The sequence below is a fragment of the Amblyraja radiata genome, chromosome 6, assembly GCF_010909765.2.
Source record: "Amblyraja radiata isolate CabotCenter1 chromosome 6, sAmbRad1.1.pri, whole genome shotgun sequence".
In the NCBI taxonomy this organism is placed as follows: domain Eukaryota; kingdom Metazoa; phylum Chordata; class Chondrichthyes; order Rajiformes; family Rajidae; genus Amblyraja; species Amblyraja radiata.
The window spans coordinates 88077278-88098343 of record NC_045961.1 but is presented as its reverse complement, the minus strand read 5'-3'; the positions used below and the strand labels follow the sequence as shown (position 1 = coordinate 88098343).

General features: G+C 43.7%; 1 protein-coding gene across 4 annotated transcripts in view; it reads right to left on the bottom strand.

The window, feature by feature from the left end:
* The window catches only part of arhgef7 (Rho guanine nucleotide exchange factor 7), a 100194-nt gene that overhangs the window by 64174 nt on the left and 14954 nt on the right, over positions 1-21066 (bottom strand). For all 4 annotated transcript variants that reach the window (XR_004412388.1, XM_033023148.1, XM_033023146.1 and 1 more), the window contains 4 exons: positions 19253-19336; positions 8465-8549; positions 1063-1196; positions 100-301 (listed from right to left, as the gene is read on the bottom strand). Coding sequence is in view for 3 of the 4 variants with exons in the window: in XM_033023148.1 (XP_032879039.1) it covers positions 100-301; positions 1063-1196; positions 8465-8549; positions 19253-19336 (505 nt within the window). In the remaining variant the exon portion in view is untranslated. The remainder of the gene's footprint in view (positions 1-99; positions 302-1062; positions 1197-8464; positions 8550-19252; positions 19337-21066) is intronic.

The following is a 21066-nucleotide window of genomic DNA, read 5'->3' as shown; positions in this document are numbered from 1 at the left end:
ACTCGATCAGAATTTTAGTCCACAGATTAAACACCTCACATTGCATTTTGAGCCATTTATCAATTTCACAAATACTTTCCTTTCAAGTTATCAACTTACCATTCAGCTTCATTTCTCTCACATAATTGCTGGGAAACCAGCCGTTTTTGCTGTTGAGTGTTCCTTCCCACCAGCCCCCTTCCTCAATTCTGGTAACATGGATGATATCACCCTTGGTAAAGCAGAGTTCATCCTCGTTGGTCTGATAGAAGTTGAATTTTGCTTTTACCACCATGTGATGGTTGCTGTTATCAGTCATGTCCTTTCCAAAAAATAAATAATTCAAATCAGTATTCACTCCTTCATAAGAATACAGTAAACCCTCGTTATAGTGGACTATAGAGAGGGGGGAGGGGGGGTCTGAGAGTGGCCGGGGATGTGGTGCGAGCCGGGGGTAGTGTCGCGAGCCGGTGGCAGCAGGAGGTGCAAGTAGCCGGGGAGGTAAGCAGCCAGGAGGCAGCAAGAGCCAGGGGTGGCGTTGGGGGCAGCTAGTTCTGCGAGGCAGCACAATGTCCTCTGCAGCCAGAGTATGACCTTCCGTTATAATCAAGATTCGTTATACAGAGGTCCGTTATAACAAGGGTTTAATGTATTTGTAATAAAAGGCGACACAATTCCTTTTGAACAAATGGAAAGCACTGCGGCCAGTTCTGCCCTCAACATTTTACAACAATGTCAAATCTAGGAAAAAGCTGCAGAGATCTACCTTAGTGACCCCAGGTGCTTCAGTGAAATTGGAGAAGGCAGAATTGCAGATCTTCAAGTAGACCTTTAACATCCCAAAACCAACAGTGTGCATTTTACAAAGCAAAGAACCATCATAAGATGCCAACCCCTGGAACCACACCCTGACGACTCAGTGAAATTAGTGAAACCACCTGTCCACCATAGATCCAATCAGGTAGATGTTCTCTGCAGTCAATTTCTCCAGATCACATTCCAGTAATCCCTGCTCCTCCCTCATATCCACCGCCTTTCCCCATCCCCATATCCCAACATGGCAAACATTCAACTTTCACTCACTAAACTTCGATATTTTCCAGGAAAGTTTTTGGAAGTTCTTCCAAGTGACAAGTGGGCTCCAGCGAGAGAATCAGCTGACTTTATTTGATGGGATTGATGACGTGCACATACCGAGTCACTTCCAACGCCAATATCTGCAGGAGACAGGTCCTTTAGTTGCGGATTTGAACAATTACTTTGTATTTTTAAATATAATTGGATTTAATTATTTTTCAACGCACTCGTTTAGCAGTTAACACAGTGAACATTTGGCTTTCTCAACACATTCTAACAGATATATGGTTTGGTTTAAAGAGAGGACACTTGCACACAATGTTTTGTGTAAGGAAACTGATTTATAATAAATTAATGGTAACTTATTTGCTCATGCGGTCAGCACCAGAAATCTATTTATCTCCTCCAAAATCAATTCATATTGGGTACCCTGAATTTTCAATCTTTCTTTGTTAGTTGTGTCTTCAGTCCTGTAACCGTCAGAGTCAGAGTCATAGTGTGGAAACAGGCCCTTCACCCCAACTTTCCCACACTGACCAACATGTCCCATCTATACTAGTCCCACCTGCCTACGCTTGGCCCATATATCTCTCTAAATCTGTCCTATCCATGTACCAATGTTTCTTAAACGTGGCGATAGTACCTGCCTCAACTACCTCTTCCGGCAACTCGTTCCATACACCCACCTCCCTTTGTATGAAAAAGTTTCCCCTCAGATTCCTACTAAATCTATCTACCCTCACCCTAAACCTATGTCCTCTGGTTCTTGATTCTCCTACCCTGGGCAAGAGACTGTGTCTACCCAATCGATTCCTCTCATAATTTTGTACACCTTTATAAGATCAACCCTCATCCACCTGCGCTCCAAGGAACACAGTCCCTACCTCCTCAACCTCTCCCTATTGTTCAGGTCCTCGAGGCCTGACAACACCCTCGTTAATCTTCTCTGCACCCTTTTCAGCTTGCCAACATCTTTCTTATAACATGGTGCCCAGAACTGACCGAAATACTCTAAATGTGGCCTCACCAACATCTTATATAACTGCAACATGTCCCAACTTCTATACTCTCCCTAAACCGCTCACCTCCCCTCTTTAAAGCACCCAGTAAACTGTTATCCCCTGCGGCTCGGGTGTCAATTTTTCAAGGCTACACTTCAGCAAGGTAATTCTCAGATGGATTATTTTGTTTCGGGTGCAGTATAAAACAGAAACAGAAGTTGTGCAGGCAAGTGTTTGCTGGTCCTCTCTTGACAAAGAACCAGAGTGATTATGTCTAGTGCATACGAAGGTTCTCAGCCCACTTCTTCCTGCCCATAAATGGTGCACCAGCTAGCATGCAGCAGCTGCTCTGCTCACATCATTTTAAATCTCTCCACTTTGACAGCAAAACAAAACCCGTGATGTTGGATTTCCTGCAAACACTCATTTGGCTCCTTTCGACTGCAGTTGCCATGGAGATAGGGATTTGGACAAAATCCAGAGAAATCCTCTGTCTGAAACTCAATCAATACCGGAGGACAGACGCTTTGCACTTCAACAGCCATCCACTGAATGTTCAGTGGCTCTCCTGATGCCAACCCCACATCAGGGTTAACACACAACCCCAAGGTGCTTCCCAAGATCAGACAGCCAGAGCATCCCTTGGAATAGTATTCCCCATTTAATGAACGATCTCCAGCCAATTAAGTTACTTGAGCCCTCAAGCCCACCCTGCTTACATTTTCATAAAGCCTTCCCCCCCCCCCCCCGCTTAAGTCTCACAACTCTTAAACAGCCAAAAAAAGCTGTCATTACCAGCTTTTGAAATTTCCAATTTTCATGGAGCTTTGGGGGGGGAAGTGGGGGTGGCAGAGGAGAGAAGAGTTCCAGATTCTCGCTGCACTGTGTTGAGAAGCATTTTTTGCAACACCTCCAAATGACTTCGTTCTGATTCTGAAGAAAAGAAAATAGTCAGCAGAATGCTCTTGAGGGAACAGGTGTTTAGGGGTAACATGAGGGGGAACTTCTTTACTCAGAGAGTGGTAGCTGTGTGGAATGAGCTTCCAGTGGAAGTGGTGGAGGCAGGTTCGATTTTATCATTTAAAAATAAATTGGATAGGTATGTGGATGGGAAAGGAATGGAGGGTTATGGTCTGAGTGCAGGTAAATGGGACTAGGGGAAAATAAGTGGTCGGCACGGACTTGAAGGGCCGTGATGGCCTGTAATTGTTATATGGTTATGTGGAAGGAAATATCAAAGCTGGTGTGACAAGTATATAATGATCCAAATGTATTCTTCAGAAATTTAAAAAAATCAGGGGCCCATGAACCAGCCATGATGGAAGCAGAAACTCACCTACACTCAAGCTACACCAATTTCCTGCCCTAACTACAGATAGCGCTATGACCTGGAAAGAGAAGTGGGATGCGCCTGGTCGCTGCAGCCAGAGAAACATTCTGGATCCACCAGCAGGCCGCAGGATGGCAAGAGCTTGGGACATTGGTGCAGCTGTAGATGCCGTTCCAACTTCCTCTGCACATAACTGGATGAACAGGCTTTCATAGAAGTGAATTATGAGCCATTCAGAACCTTTAACAGGAAATCTGATATACCAAGTTTCTCTTTTAAAACTTCAAATGCATAGGAATCAACTTAAGCAATCCCAGTGCTGTAAAGGAACCCAGTATTTACCTTTGTGAATGTGAAGAAAGTGAAATTACCAAGCTGAATGTGAAGAAAGTGAAATTATTCATTGGACAGATCTAGAAAAAAAATGCAATGAAGATAGTCCACATACAAATGGTCCAATACCATCCAGAACTGCAGTGCCTCATTTCTACACCATAGTGTCCTGCTCAGTGACTGTCAGCAAGTCCTGACTGTAGTGTGTTAAATCATTTATGAATTGCTGCTGGGAAGTCTTCCAGGAATTCAACTACATGCCAAATGGATCAGGTTTCACAAACCTGAAATCCAAGTTCCTTGTTTGGCAAAGGTAACAGAAATAAATGCAAATGGATGTTGCTCTAATGCAAAGATAGGCTGGTTTTCTCTCAAACTTTCCCCCAAGTATTAACTTCCTGCACGGTTTACAGGAAATGCATTGTCCAGGACCGACCTGATCAATCATGTTCTAGCTGAGTGTCCTGCCTACCAAAGTACACATTGGGAAACTTAAGCACAGAAGATTGGAGTGAACACAACCCTTGTTACCCAGTGTTTCTGCTGCTTTTTATTGTCCTGGGATCAAGACTTGCTTCCAATCCAATTTTGTGGCCAGAGGCTCACACGAAAACACAAACTCTTCCACAGATGTTGGGTAATTTGGTGAACTCCTTCCACAGCTCATGCAGGCCACCCATTTGCTCCTGACGCCTGACCTCAACGTCCTTGATAATATCCAACCCCCCCACCTCTATGGGCAAAAGAGGCATTTCTTCAAGGTAAGTGATCACATCTTTCAAACTTTCCCTCTGTCCACCTAGTAATCTCATCCCATGATAGTTTGGGAATACGGTGCAAGGCAAGCAATCAGTGTGGCCTTCCAACATTGCTGGCTACAATAATAAGGACTTCACTGCTGGGGATGTTGGCCTGGGAGAGGAGGTTGACACATTTACTTATCCTTCCAGTGAAATTAGGGTTTTTGTGAAGACAGCTTTGGTAGTATCTTTCCAGTATCTTGACATGCCTGCTGTTGATAGTCCAAGTGTCAGTAGCAGGTAAGAGGGTGAAGATCGTTCCTGCCCAATAGACCACAACTACCCTGCCATGTCTAAGGTCTTTATCTTTAAACAGCCTTTCTCTCCATTAACTAAAGCCACATAGAAGGTGATGCTGAAGTTAATCAAAGTCTTATGGTGAGATTGCCTCTCAAGATAGGAGAAGTGGCCCAAATCTTCAAGGTTGGCTCTGTCAATTTTTACTGTTGGTGGGTAGTGTGATACAATAGTACAAGTAAGAGGACTTTTTGTCTTTCAGATGCTGTTTAAATGCCATCCTCTAATATGCTTTAATGAAAACATTGATTATGGCTTGCAGCTCAGCCTTCAATCGCAGGTAAATGCAAATGTTGCCTGCTTGCTGTGACTCAATGACGGAAGTTTGGCTAACCTTCATTCCTGAGTTTAAACAGTTTCACATTAATTTTGAAAAGTGTTCTGCAGAAAGTTTGCTGAATGCAAGGAGCAACATTGCAGAAAGAAAGATGTTAAAAATGCTTCGAGCCAATGACAATTTTGTTTAACACCAGTCTTGAGTGAGATTGCCTCTGGTCTAGTCTTATGATGAGTATCAGGGCTTGCATGCATCAGGTAATAAATGCAAAATGGAAATGAATTTCTGTTGGAAGCCAAATACAAATCTCACTTGATTGTGAGCTTTATGGGCCTGTCCCGCTATTCAAGTTTACCCAAGAGCTCTCCCGAGTTTAAAAAAAAATCAAACTCGTGGTAAGTACGTAGAATGTACGTAGCAGGTACGCCGGACCTCGGGACGTCTCTTATCGCTAACGGCAGGTCCTCAGGAAACGCGGTAAGCTCATGAAGTTTTTTCAACAGTGTGAAAAATGTCCACGAGAGCCCCGAGTACCTACGAACAGCTATTACCATAATTCTCCGAGATCGAATCAGGGGAAACTCGGGAGAACTCTTGCATTACCTCGTACAGTGGGACAGGCCCTTTAGTGTAGTCAAAAACAGCCACAAATGTTGATTAATGCTGCTCCCTCCATTTATTTTGTTGTGCAACTTTAAAGTTACTAATGAAAACTCTGCCTTGTGCACGACAATTTCATTCTAATTTACATTACCAGGTGGCAGTCGCAGCCCTCGAGCCTGCTCCACTCATTTAGATCATGGCCACTTGGAACCTACATTTTAACCATTTGCCTTAGTTCTATGTCCTTTATACCAAAACAAAATACTTGAACTAGGTACCAGGAGTTTCAATTGATGCCGGAGCTTTTGTCAAAACTTGCTTATCTGGTCCATGGCGCATTTGGTCCATGGCCATGCTGACCAATTGAAAATGTAGCCATTTAATCTCAGATGCTCAGTCATACAGCATGGAAACAGGCCCTTCGACCTAACTTGTCCATGCCAACCAAAATGCCTCATCTACACTAGTCCTACCTGCCTGTATTTTCCCATATCCCTCTAAACCTTTCCTATCAATAGATCTGAGCAAATGTAATTGTGGTTATAATACCTCTGGCACACTACCTGCCTCAACTACCTCCTCTGACAAGGACCTGGCTCTCAATAACCCCTCCTGGCAAATTCTAGTCTCTCAACTACCTCCTCTGGCAAGTACCTGCCTCAGGTACCCACCTCAACTACATTTTTGTCCTGAAAGTTCCTGTCCATAAATTTACATAACCAGTTACTGAAACTTCTAGATTCAAATAAGTTTGAGTAACATTTTCCCTTCACCATGCCTCAAGATCCATCCCTTCAGTGTGATATTCACCCGGTCACTAGAGGAAATAGTTTATCAACTTTATCGCATCCTATCAAACTGAATCAGCCGATTCCCATCACTTGTCCTTCAAAATAAATATATCTCTTCTGTTACATTTTCCAAAGCATTTCCATCTTGCCTAAAGCAGAATACAAAGTTGCCCACAATACTGATTTAAAAGGTTGCAGCACAATCTCTCTGCTTTTACATTCAGCAGATCTATTTATAACCCCATGTGACAAGTATGCTTTTTTTAACCACTTTGTCAACTTTCCCTGTCATCATCAAGGATGACAACTGACATTGTCTGTTTTATGCTCAATTACACTTTAGTACTGAGGAATTTATGTAGAACTATTGTCGCACATTAATCCTCGTAAACGACAGCACTGCAGGTTAAACAGCTTTTCTGCTGTGAACTCTATCTGGTTTACATGCAAGCACATTATTGCACACAATATGGCCATTCATCACACCCAAGTTATTCAGCAGCTTTGGGGAGCTGCTGTGAAATTTATTCTCTTTTTTAACATTACAGCTTGGTTTGGGAATAGCTCTGCCTAAGACCACAATAAATTGCAGAGTGTTGTACATGTAGCCCAGTCCATCACACAGACCAGCCTCCCCACGGTTGGCTCTATCTATACTTCACTCTGTCTCAGACAACTAGCCAACATGATCAAAGACTTGTCCCACTCCAGTCATTCCTTCTTCTCCCTGCTCCTATCTGGCAGAAAGTACAGGAACGCAAAAGCATGCACCACCAGACGCAGGAACAGCTTCCCATTATCAGGCATCTGAACGTCCTTCCATAAGCTAAGGTACTGTCCAACTCTCCTCTATTCCCTTGTGGACAATGGACTTTGTCCAGAGAACGGATGCTCTATAATGTAAACTATATTCTGCACTCTGCATCATCCCCTCTGCTCTACCTTTCGCACTAAAGTTTGACTCGATTGTATTTCCTGATTAGTACGGGTGTTAGTGGTAATGGGGAGAAGGCAGGAGAAAGGGGTTAGGAGGGAGAGATAGATCAGCCATGATTGAATGGCCGAGTTGACGATGGGCCGAATGGCGTATTTCTACTCCTATTCCTTATGACCTTATGTATGTAATCTGTACCTCAGTTTACATGACAATAATAACTTTAAACCTAAGCCCAAGATAATCACATTACAGCTACGGAGGCCATACTGGTATAGGGAAGCAGTGATCACAAGCTTAATTTTGGGAATGAACTTCTGGAGATCTTTAAAAAAAAAAAAAAAAGTGCCAAGAGCACAAAACAAGCCGTCTCCCATGATCAGAAACAAGGTTATGTAGAATCCAAGTGTAATTCTCTACCCTCAACCTCCATTGCACAACATCAGAACTTATTTTTTCCAATGTGTATCACTTGCCCTGTGCCCCTTTCACCTCACACTGCCAAAAGAAGTGAGGAGTACAGACCTGGAAGGGTTCTCCAAGGAATACCAAACGGTATTCAAGCACAACTATTGATGAGAGAGATGCTTGGGGGAATGCCCTCACTTTACCAACATAGACCTCCTGCAAATCCACTTCATTAGCCACACGGCACTTTGAGCCACTCAAAGTTGTGAAGAGCAATATGTAAAAAAGGTATAAGGTATTATATTAGGGCATGTAGGATTTCAGAGCAATCACCATTTGGAGCAAAGAAGGATTGGTGAATATTTCTTATATTATAAGTGTAAAAAAACATAATATTTCTCGCATGGCAGAACTTTGCCCACAAAGAGCACATTTGTCAATTCTCTGAACACTTTTTGTGTACAATCGACAAATAATCATTTCCAAATTGCCTATAACAAGTTCAGTTATGCAATTCCAATCAATATGAATTAAATTTCATATCTAGGAAAATATTGCTGTCGTTCATCTAGGTTGCTCGCACCATGAGCCCAGTACACTGGGAAACTAAGCCTCACCCAAACAGTCTTCTTACCTGCAGTTACTTTATTCAAAGTGACCAGGGAGCTAAGAATCTTGTTGAAGTTCTGTCCTTGATAAAGATCATTCGCATCAAAAGTCTGTGAGAAGCAAAAGGCAAATCTGTAATTACTTATTAACACATTAAGTAGTCCTTCTGGTGAGATCTTCCTGAGACAGAGCTGTTTGCTTATCGAAAATCAACAAGTCTGGAGACGTTTCTAGCAATGAACCTCCCAGCACTTAAAAGGAAAGCTTCAATGTATTCTTAAATAAAGCTAGATCTGTGAAGACTTGTTTTCATTCCTAACAGCCACCAATAAAAAGAAGCAGGCTCACATCTACCTCCGGCTTATCAATAAAAATGGAATTGCTGTCAGTTCCAGAGACACATTGTTGCTTCCCCCCTTCCCCCCCCCCCCCCCCCCCCCCCCCCCGACTTGCAGATTAGACAATAAAACTAACCTCAAAGCAGAAACACAGGGCTCACTGCCAATCCATACCGAATGTACAAAAGCAATCAAGAGCTGCAAATGCACAGCTCTTGCTGCAAACATATCTGGATGATGACAGGAATCTCGCCCAACAGAGCATGCTCCACTATTTCAGTGGTTTGGAAGTTTAAGATCAAAATGTTCTATTCTATAACACCCCTGGGAGAGAGAAAACCTGCAGAATTTTGAAAGTGAAGCAAATTTATGAATCATCCGTTACTGTTAGTCTCACCCACCACAGTACATTGCCATAAGTATATTGTGGTTATTAAAAAAAATGACCTCCCTCACTAATCTCTGCACATCAGCGTGTTCAACATAAAATGTAAATTGGCCTTCTACTGGTTCTCACCCCAGTACGTGCCCTATGATGTCAGTGTCCACCTTGAATTTGGAGTATTTGCTGACTTTACATCACGTCTATCAGCTGACTTACAGCAGCTTGATACAAGGCAGAAATCTCAGTTCAATTTCTCCAAGCAATTCCACGGTATCATATCGCCGCAGCAAGGTAAGTGGCACAAGTGTGACAGCCAACATGCATTGCTCATTTAACATCCTGGTTCAGTCTGATTCACCTGGTCATCATCACATAACCTGTGGGGTTTCACTGTGCACAATCAGACTGCTGCATTTCCAAAGGTAGATTATTCATTTTATTTTTAAATATTAATTCGACAATCAGCATTTTGGGATATCCAAACATCCTAAGTGCTGGAGAAGTACCAATTCTTTCTTTCTAAACTTTTGAACAGTTGTGTGTGCCAAGGGATGATGGGGAATGGGGTATGGGGGAGGGGAGGGGAAAGACAGGAGAGGGGGATTTTACGTACACATGCCCAACACAGTTGCCGCATACACATTCTTCCTCACATCCTCCACTCTCTCCGAGTGAAGGCATTCCTGCAGACACAGGTGACCCTTCCAAGCCTCTCCAATTGTCAATTGCTCTCTCCTCTCCCACCATCAGTTCATCAATTTAGTTTATTGTCAGGTGTACCAAGGTATAGTGGAAAACCTTTGTTGCATGCTAACCAGCCAGTGGAAAGACAATATACAATTACAATGATTACATTCGCAGTGTACAGATACATAAGGGATTAAGTTCAAGTTCACATTTATTGTCACATGCACCAATTGGTACAAGGAAATTTGAGTTACAGTACAGCCATACGAATAAAAAGAACACAATACACAATTGAATTTAACATAAGCATCCACCACAGCGGAATCAACATTTCTCACTGCGGTGGAAGGCAATAAATTTCAGGCATCTTCCTCTTTATTCACCCGTGGTCAGGGCTTAGAACATTCCGCAGTCGCCGATGTACAGGCCCTCTCGCCGGGATGTTCGAAACTCCGGCGTCGGAACGGATCGGAACACACTCTGCGGTTTGGAGTTTCCGAATTGGCCGCTTCTTACCGCAGACAGCGGCTTCCGAAGTCCACAGGCCCCACTAGACGGAGTTCCAACACTGGCGATCCTCGGCAAAAGATCCCAGGCTCCACGATGTTAACCAGGCTCCACGATGTTAAAGTCAGCATCGTGCCCGCGGCTAGAAGCTCCGCAGACCACAGCTCCACTATGTCAAAGTCAGCAGGCCCCACTAGACGGAGTTCCAACACTGGCGATCCTCGGCAAAAGATCCCAGGCTCCACGATGGTAATTCAGAGCTGCGCCTGCTGCTGAAGCTCTGGGCCGGTGTCTGATCGGAAAGGCCGCGCCAATCCAGTTGGTAGGCCACGATGGGGGCAAAGATGCGACACGGAGAAGACGCTTCTCCGTCCAGGTAATTGACTGAAAAACAGTTTCCCCCTATCCAGGTATAGTCAGTAAAGTTTGATCAAAAATAGTCTGAGGGTCCCCGATGAGGTAGACAGTAGTTCAGGACTGCTATCTGATTACAGTAGGATGGTTCAGTTGCCTGATAACAGCTGGGAAGAAACTGTCCCCGAATCTGGAGGTATTAGTTTTCACACTTCTATACCTTTTGCCCATTGGGAAACGGGAGAAGGGGGAGTAGCCATGGTGCGACTTGTCCTCGATTATGCTGCTGGTCTTGCCGAGGCCGCGGAAGGTTAAGAATGGAATCAATGGAAGGGAGGTTGGTATATGCGATGGTCTGGGCTGTGTCCACAATACGCTGCTCTGCTCCGCTCCCTCCCTCTCCCCCTTCCCACTGCGTCCTAGACGCCACACTGCCCAGTCTAAATGAATGTCTCCCAGGAAATAGAGAGAATCCTAAGCTGCCACCGGATGCCACCTTAAGTGACAAGTGTGGCCAGCTGCTACATACATAAAACACTACAGCACAGGAACAGATCATTTGGACCCACAATGTCCATGTCGAACATGCTGCCGAGCCGAACCGATCTCATCTACGTGCACATGATCCATATCCCTCCATTCCCTGCACTTCCACTATTGATCAGCTGATGTGGGCAGAGCCATTTTCTGGAAATGTTAAGGTCTCATTTAATGTCACTGGAATGTCAATGTCAATGTGAAGTAGAATTCTACACTGCCATGACAGGAAACTGCAGAACATTTATGATGTTAAGGCAGAGATAGATAGATTCTTCATTAATACGGGTGTCAGGAGTTATAGGGGGGAGAAGGCAGGAGGATGGGGATAGGAGGGAGAAATAGATCAGCCATGATTGAACATTGGTGACTTGATGGGCCAAATGGCGTAATTCTGCTCCCATCACTTACGACATAATGTTCAGCCCATTGTGTCCATGCCAGTCATAAACACAGCCGAGTCCCACCTGCCAACAATGGGTCACAACCCTTGAAGCACTCAGCCAAGTGCTCTTGAAACATTGCCTCCTCCTGCTTCTCAAGCAGTGAGTTCCAGACACTTGCCTCTCATTAGGATTCACTGCCTGTATAGGTGGTAAAGGCAGAGAACTGTGTTACATTGAAAAATAGCAGCCCCAGAACTAAAAGAAAAGCACCCTCCAGGATTACAGACCAAGAAATTGAAAAGAACATAAAGTCCATTAACACCTGTCCTTCACCATTCAAATATTCCCTCTCCAAACTACTCCAAATCTATGCACATTAATGTAACCCCCAGTGTTACGGGAAACAGGCTCAGTCATGCAGGATGGAAACGGGTCCTTCGGCCCTACTTGTCCAGCTGACCAACATGCCTCATTTACACTATTCCCACCTGCCTGCGTTTGGCCCATATGCCTCTAAATCTTTCCTATCCAAGTACCTTTAGATTAGAGACACAGCGCAGAAACAGGGCCTTTGGTCCACCGAGTCCGCATTGACCAGTGATCCACGTACATTAACACTACCCTTCACACTAGGACAATTTTTACATTTACACCAAGCCAATTAACCTACAAACCTGTACGTCTTTAGAGTGTGGGAGGAAATTAAAGATCTCTGAGAAAACCCACGCAGGTCACGGGGAGAATGTATAAACTCCGTACAGGCAGCACCCATAGTCAGGATCGAACCCATGTCTCTGGCGCTGTAAGGCAGTAGCTCTACCGTTGCGCCACTGTGCCATCTTGTAACATTGGTTTGAAACGTTGTGATAGACCTGTCTCAACTGTCTCCTCAGGCAGCTTGGTCCATATACCGAGCACCCTTTGTGTAAAAAGGTTGCCCCTCAGGGTCTTATTAAATCTATCCCCCCTCACTTTTAACCTATGTCCTCTGGTTCTTGATTCCCCTGTCCTGCGTAAAAACATTGCCTAATTCCTTTGCTCCATAGATGCTGACTCGCCAGCTGAGTTTCTCCAGGATTTTTGTCTACTTCCTTTCTTCTTCCCGCCCCCCCCCCCACCCTCACATCAGTCTGAAGATGGGTTTCAACCCGAAACGTTGCCTATTTCCTTTGCTCCATAGATGCTGCCTCACCCGCTGAGTTTCTCCAGCATTTTTGTCTACTTCCTTTCTTCTTCCTGCCCCCCCCCTCCCCCCAACCTCACATCAGGCTGAAGAAGGGTTTCGACCCGAAACGTTGCCTATTTCCTTCGCTCCATAGATGCTGTCTCACCCACTGAGTTTCTCCAGCATTTTTGTCTACCTCCGCTCGGTTCGCAATAACCAACCTGATCTCCCGGTGGCTCAGTACTTCAACTCCCCCTCCCATTCTGAATCCGACCTTTCTGTCCTGGGCCATCTCCATGGCCAGAGTGAGGACCACTGTAAATTGGAGGAGCAGCACCTCATATTTCGCTTGGGCAGTTTGCATCCCAGCGGTATGAACATTGACTTCTCTAATTTCAGGTAGTCCCTACTTTCTCCTCCCCTTCCCAGCTCTCCCTCAGCCCACCGTCTCCGCCTCTTCCTTTCTTCTTCCTGCCCCCCCCTTCACCCTCACATCAGTGTGAAGAAGGGTTTCGACCCAAAACGTTGCCTATTTCCTTCGCTCCATAGATGTTGCCTTACCCGCTGAGTTTCTCCAGCATTTTTGTCTACCTTCGATTTTCCAGCATCTGCAGTTCCTTCTTAAACAAACTGCGTAAAGAACTTTGTGCATTTACTTTACCAATTCCTCTCATTATCTTATACGCCTCCATAAGATCACCCCCTCATCCTCTTCATAGTTCTCATAGTTCTCGCAACATCCTTAGAAATCTCCTCAGCGAACAATCCTGCACAATCAATTATTTCCTGTAATATGACGACCTGAACTATATACAATTTTCAATATGTGATCTAACTGGTACAGAGGAAGAGGAAGTTTGTCCTTTGCCTGAAAATAGCTTAATTCCAGACTGGCTGTTAAATGTAGCATCATCGCTGTGCAGTTTTCCTCAAGATTAAACTATTTAAAAACTGTTTCAAGTTATCCCTGGTTATCAATATAGCCACTAAATGCATTCTTCACATTTCCTTTGTAAAATCCTTCATAATTTTGAACATCTACACCAAATATCTTGGCCACCACCATTTCAGTGCCAAAGAAAAGCAAGGAAGCATCTTAACTACCATCACAAAGTGTTTCAAGAGGCTGGTTTGAAACACCACTGCAACAGGTCCACAGCAGACACCAACTCCCTGGCCCTATACTTATCCCTGGAACATCTGGATACAAGGCCACCTACGTTAGACTCAATTTATTGGTAAATCTCTGCATTCAACACTATATTTACAACCTAATTCATATTCAAACTCCTGGAGTATATATTCCTGATCTCCCAATCTATCTTGTTTCAGCCTTTGTATTTTTTTCAACCTGCGCCTTCTCGGCAGCTGTAACATTATATTCTGCACTCGGTTTCTTTTCTCTTTTAGCACCACCTGTTTTACTCATGATTTGTCTGGATAGCACACAAAACAAAGTATTTCACTGTATCTCAGTACTCATGATGACAATAACAAACCAAACCATAACCAACCTCCTCTGCTCTCTCAGCTGCTCCACATAAGTGAAGTCCCTGATTTCTGGAACCTCAGCCGCAGGAGAGAGAAACCCTGGCTTACTCACTTGCGTAAACTGCCAAGATACACAATTTGCAGTGCACGAGTTAACACATCCTGCTAAGACTTGGAAATATGACATGAAGACACAAATCTTCCAGGCAACTGCTGCATAGAGCCTGCAATCAGTCTTGTGAAGGGAACAATTTAGGTGGCAATGCATTGCTGAACAACATGTTTTAGCCAACATGCAAATGGAAATGAAATGTTAAACCCCATTGTTGATTAAGCTGTTCGTGCACTACTTGTGTTACAGGTCTCATTATACATTCATATTTTTAGACCCGACTCTTGACACAACATTAATATTTATACTTTGTTCAGTTACTGTGGAGCACCAGTTTTCCATTGTCAGTCGAATTGGTAAACATTATAAATCACACCATAGCAATTTGTTCACATTTAGGGTGAAAATTAGATGCTTAAAACGTGACAACAAAAGTCCATCAGAAAACACAAATAACAAAACAAATGATGGAAAAAAGAATGCCATTCAATCCCTCAAATATTGCGGCACTCAAACACCAATAGCTGATGTGTGACCTAGCCATCAATCCACCTTTACATAGAAACATAGAAAATAGGTGCAGGAGTAGGCCATTCGGCCCTTCGAGCCTGCACCGCCATTCAATATGATCATGGCTGATCATCCAACTCAGTATCCTGTACCTGCCTTCTCTCCATACCCCCTGATCCCTTTAGCCACAAGGGCCACATCTAACTCCCTCTTAAATATAGCCAATGAACTGGCTTCAACTACCTTCTGTGGCAGAGAGTTCCAGAGACTCACCCCTCTCTGTGTGAAAAATGTTTTTCTCATCTCGGTCCTAAAGGATTTCCCCTTTATCCTTAAACTGTGACCCCTTGTCCTGGACTTCCCCAACATCGGGAAAAATCTTCCTGCATCTAGCCTGTCTAACCCCTCAAGAATTTTGTAAGTTTCTATAAAATCCCCCCTCAATCTTCTAATCTTTATTCCCAATCTTTATTCCCATTGAACAAGATTTTTTACTATACAGTCAATCATTTAAAATTAACCATTTTAGTCTCTATTGTTATTTGGAAAGAGCTACAAATAACCAGCATCCTTCTCCGCAGAGATATTTCTCAACTTCATTTCCTGTTTCTGGCGGATCCTACAACCTTGGTTAATGTAACGCACTTGTTTACCCTTAGAACCCAGTTACCATTCCAGTAACGATGCATGATACCCCAAGGCCAATATCCTTCCAAGAAGTGACAAGAGTCTGCAGATACTGGAATCATGACCAAAGCACTAGAGGAACTGAGCGGGTTAGACACCGTCTGGGTTGGAGAATGGACAGGCGGCACCCTTCATATACAGTGGCTTGCAAAAGTATTCATACCCCTTGAACTTTTCCACATTTTGTCACGTTACAACCACAAACGTAAATGTATTTTATTGGGATTTTATGTGATAGACCAACACAAAGTGGTGCATAATTGTGAAGTGGGAGGAAAATGATACATGGTTTTCAAATTTTTTTACAAATAAAAAACTGAAAAGTGTGGCGTGCAAAAGTATTCAGCCCCCTTTACTCTGATACCCCTAAATAAAATCCAGTGCAACCAATTGCCTTCAGAAGTCACCTAATTAGTAAATAGAGTCCACTTGTGTGTAATCTAATCTCAGTATAAATACAGCTGTTCTGTGAAGGCCTCAGAGGTTTGTTAAAGAACATTAATGAACAAACAGCATCATGAAGCCCAAGGAACACATCAGACAGGTCAGGGATAAAGTTGTGGAGAAGTTTAAAGCAGGGTTAGGTTATAAAAAAATATCCCAAGCTTTGAACATCTCACGAAGCACTGTTCAATCCATCATCCGAAAATGGAAAGAGTATGGCACAACTACAAACCTACCAAGACATGGCCATCCACCTAAACTGACAGGCCGGGCAAGGAGAGCATTGATCAGAGAAGCAGCCAAGAGGCCCATGGTAACTCTGGAGGAGCTGCAGAGATCCTCAGCTCAGGTGGGAGAATCTGTCCACATGACAACTATTAGTCGTGCACTCCACAAATCGGGCCTTTATGGAAGAGTGGCAAGAAGAAAGCCATTGTTGAAAAAAAGCCATAAGAAGTCCCGTTTGCAGTTTGCCACAAGCCATGTGGGGGACACAGCAAACATGTGGAGGAAGGTGCTCTGGTCAGTTTTTGGCCTAAATGCAAAACGCTATGTGTGGTGGAAAACTAACACTGCACATCACCCTGAACACACCATCCCCACTGTGAAACATGGTGGTGGCAGCATCATGCTGTGGGGATGCTTTTCTTCAGCAGGGACAGGGAAGCTGGTCAGAGTTGATGGGAAGATGGATGGAGCCAAATACAGTGCAATCTTGGAAGAAAGCCTGTTAGAGTCTGCAAAAGACTTGAGACTGGGGCGGAGGTTCACCTTCCAGCAGGACAACGACCCTAAACATACAGCCAGAGCTACAATGGAATGGTTTAGATCAAAGCATATTCATGTGTTAGAATGGCCCAGTCAAAGTCCAGACCTAAATCCAATTGAGAATCTCTGGCAAGACTTGAAAATTGCTGTTCACAGACACTCTCCATCCAATCTAACTGAGCTTGAGCTATTTTGCACAGAAGAATAGGCAAAAAATTCAGTCTCTAGATGTGCAAAGCTGGTAGAGACCTACCCCAAAAGACTTGCAGCTGTAATTGCAGCAAAAGGTGGTTCTACAAAGTATCGTCTCAGGGGGGGCTGAAGACTTTTGCACGCCACACTTTTCAGTTTTTTATTTGTAAAAAAATTTCAAAACCATGTATCATTTTCCTTTCACTTCACAATTATGCACCACTTTGTGTTGGTCTATCACATAAAATCCCAATAAAATACATTTACGTTTGTGGTTGTAACGTGACAAAATGTGGAAAAGTTCAAGAGGTATGAAAACTTTTGCAAGCCACTGTACTTTCCCTGATCCCATTTGCCCACTTCCCTGCGATTATGCCCAGATATTTCAGCTCCAGCTTTTTCCACTGTAAATTCTCGCATAAACATATCAACAACCCACCAATAGTTGATGCTGCAATTTTCTAACCCACTTCACAAGCGCCACACTATTCCTTCAGTCCCAACCAAGATATAAACACTTATGTTATTGGCAGTACATCTCACGTCAAGAGCATCAGCCGAACATTGAAGTGTCCAGTTCATCTATGCAAGCTCTGAAAACTATTCTGTTAGTCCCAATGCTCCTGGTCTTTTCCCTTTGCCAAAGTATATTTATCAAATTATTTTTGTAGTTTACTGTGGAATCTGCTTCTACCATTCTTATAGCAGTGAATATCAGTTTAGGTTTCATGGAAGCATCTTATAATAATAATAATAATAATAATAATAACTTTATTTATAAAGCACTTTAAACAACTACAGTTGCCACAAAGTGCTGTACATGAGAACTCATGAACAAAAAGCTATTACAAACAATTAAAGACCATTAAAAACCGTAAAACGAAGGACTATAAAAACACACTAAAAATTAAAAGACATTAAAAGCACTAAAAACAGGAGCAATGCCTCAGCCAGTGTCGAAAGCCAAAGAATAAAATCTTAGCTACTTACAGCAATTTGCATTGAGAGAATTGGCAGCAAATTAAGTGAGAGTAAATGTTAAAGAAGGAACTGCAGATGCTGGAAAATCGAAGGTAGACAAAAACGCTGGAGAAACTCAGCGGGTGAGGCAGCATCTATGGAGCTAAGTTGATTAGAGTCTGAAGAAAGGTTTCGACCCAAAACGTTGCCTATTTCCTTTGCTCCACAGATGCTGCCTCGCCCGCTGAGTTTCTACAGCATTTTTGTCTACCTAAGTGAGAGTGAAATTGAGCTGTTACAGAGGTAGACAAGGCAATCTTTTCTTTTATTCAGCGCCGAGTATCACAAGATACAAAGATGGTGGGGAGATGGAAGGTTGAAAACAGTTTATGCCTGGAGTGGCCATTGTATGGTGGATGGCTGACTTGAAATGCTGAATGGTCTCAGGTGAAAGGCATGTTCCTGTGGCAGTGCCCCCATGCTGCCCTGCTCCTCCCTCATTGCCCCACTACCACCATGCCACCCTGACCCCTCTGCACTGCCCCACCAATTGTGCAGATAGCACAACCAGGCTGTGCTTCCATGCATTAGCCAGCACTGTACGCTTCATACAACTAAATATCACAAGTGAAAATATCCCAGGGCAAGTGAGATGTTATCTTACAAAACCTCAAGCCTGAGGAGATATTATGCAGAATGATCAATGATTCTTGTTGAGGTGAATCAATAGTTCCCCCCCCCCTCCCCACCACACTCACTCTGGCCTTCCCCACATTACACATGTCCATTGCTCAGCTGTACTGCCACCAAACTCGTAGTTACACCCAGTTCCGTACCTCTGCCCCCTCAATTCCCCAGATATTTCACTTCTTTCATCGATCACTTCTCTGGATTCTCTCCATTATTGTTCATTAAATTCCAATGAAGGATTCCGTGCCCTTTCAAGCTCCCCCCCCCCCCCCCCCACACACACAGAACCTGATGCATTGCACTCTCAGCAACCAAAGTACCTCCAACACAGAGAAGATTTAGCACAAAGGACATCAGACACAGGGAATGGCACATCATCTTAACTTGGAGCCTCATGTTCCTGCATTGTGTCTAAATTCTTGAACACTCAACCCAAGAACACTGGGAAAGGATCTTTACAATTCTCAGGTTCAAGATAACAGAGCTCCAGGATTATCTGATGCGCGACCCAAGGATAATTAACAAACACTGAATTTACTAGTGACATCCACATCACAAAAAAATAATATCTTTCACACACTGAGTGCATCACATGCTCACCTCAACTCGAAGCGCCCCACAGGCTTTCAGAAACTCTTTGATGTTATTCAGACATTCCATCTCTGATTTGGGGTCCTGGTGTATCTGTGGAATACAAACAAAATTAGGATAGAATTAAAACACAAACTGCGAATATCATCATCTCTTAAAGCAATTAGCAACCTGCACTCAGCAAAATGTCGGATACCCAGGGTGGAAAGTGTATTAGGCAAGATCCTATTCCAAATTTTGCACATTTAAAACAAAAGCCTCCTCTAATTTTCCAGATTCAGTGTAACTACATTCCGACATCCACACCACTTTCAAGAATGCATAACATCCTGTTACAGCTGCAGATGGGACAGTCAGGGAAGTGTTCAGGGGTGGCAGTAGGTGGTCAGGGAACTTGAACGTTGGACCACATCACGTCCAGATTAAATTTGGCAAGGGTGTTAATATCTGGTTCAATCTCACACAGTAGTCAGAGTGAGGCATGGGACCAGTGACTAGGGAAAGAACTGGTGAGGCAAACTGATGATGATGATGACTTCAATCTTCCAATATACAGAGAAAATGTAAACATTTTAAAAGAAGAAAGTTTGTCAGGGGTTATGGGGAGAAGGCAGTAGAGGGAAAGATAGAACACCATGATTGAATGACGGTACAGACGTGATGGGCTGAATGGCCTGATTCTGCTCCTGTAACCTATGAACTTTAATCGTTCAGTATAACACTTCCGCTTCCACAGCCACACCATGAAGCAAGCACTCCCTTTGTGACTCCCTGATCTGCTTTTCCCATCCCACCATAGTCCTTGTCTTATTACACTTTCCCATGCAGCCACAGGAGATTGGATACCTGTCCTTCCATCTCCTCCCTTCCCACCATCCTACAACCTAGATACACTTCCCAGGTGAAGCTGGGATTTGCTTGCACTTCCAATCTATTCAGAGTTTGCAATGTAGTCTCCTCTAGTGTGGAGACACCAAATGCAGATTCAATAACCACTTTGTAGTGCACCAGCAGTCAATCTGCAGTAGTGACCCAAAGATCCTAGTTGCATGCCAATTTAATCTCGATTCACTCCTAGTCTCATCTGTCTGTGGCCTCCTGAACTGTTATGAGGCCAAACACAAACTGAAGGGACAAAATCACATGCTAGCAGTTATGATGCTGGATTGAAAAGACTAGCAACTCAGACCATAGGCGCACCAACAATGGATGATGGTCCCCGCACCATTCCCAAGAATTATTCTTTCAGGTATCATTTTTCTCAGCTTTAAAACAAGACGACTGCCAAACTCCACAAAAAGTCATGACCTAACCTCCAAACCTAACCACTTAACATTGCGTAGCACATCACAGCTGGTGAACTGCTTTTGAAACATGGTCCTTCCAAGGAGATGGTGAAACATAATGAGAGAGACAATTTGTGGCCATCAAATGCCACAAAAAGCATGCAGATACATTGTCGGAAATGGTCCAGGTGAATTTGAGTGCCAGATGAAAGTTAGTGGTGAAATGGATGAAGTCAGTGAGTTCTGCATAGGTGCAGGAGGTGTCTCCAATGCAGTCGTCAATGTAGTGGAGGTAGAGTTCGGGGATAGGGCCACGGTACGCCTCGAACAAGGATTGTTCAACGTACTCTATAAAGAGGGCAGGCAGAGCCCATAGCTACGCCTTGGATTTAGAGGAAATGGGAGGAGTCAAAGGAAAAGTTGTTGAGGGTAAAGACCAGCTCCGATACCGGAGAAGAGTATTAGTAGTCGGGGATTGGTTGGTTCTGCAGTCGAGGAAGAAACGGAGGGCTTTAAAACCCTCCTGGTGGAGGTGTA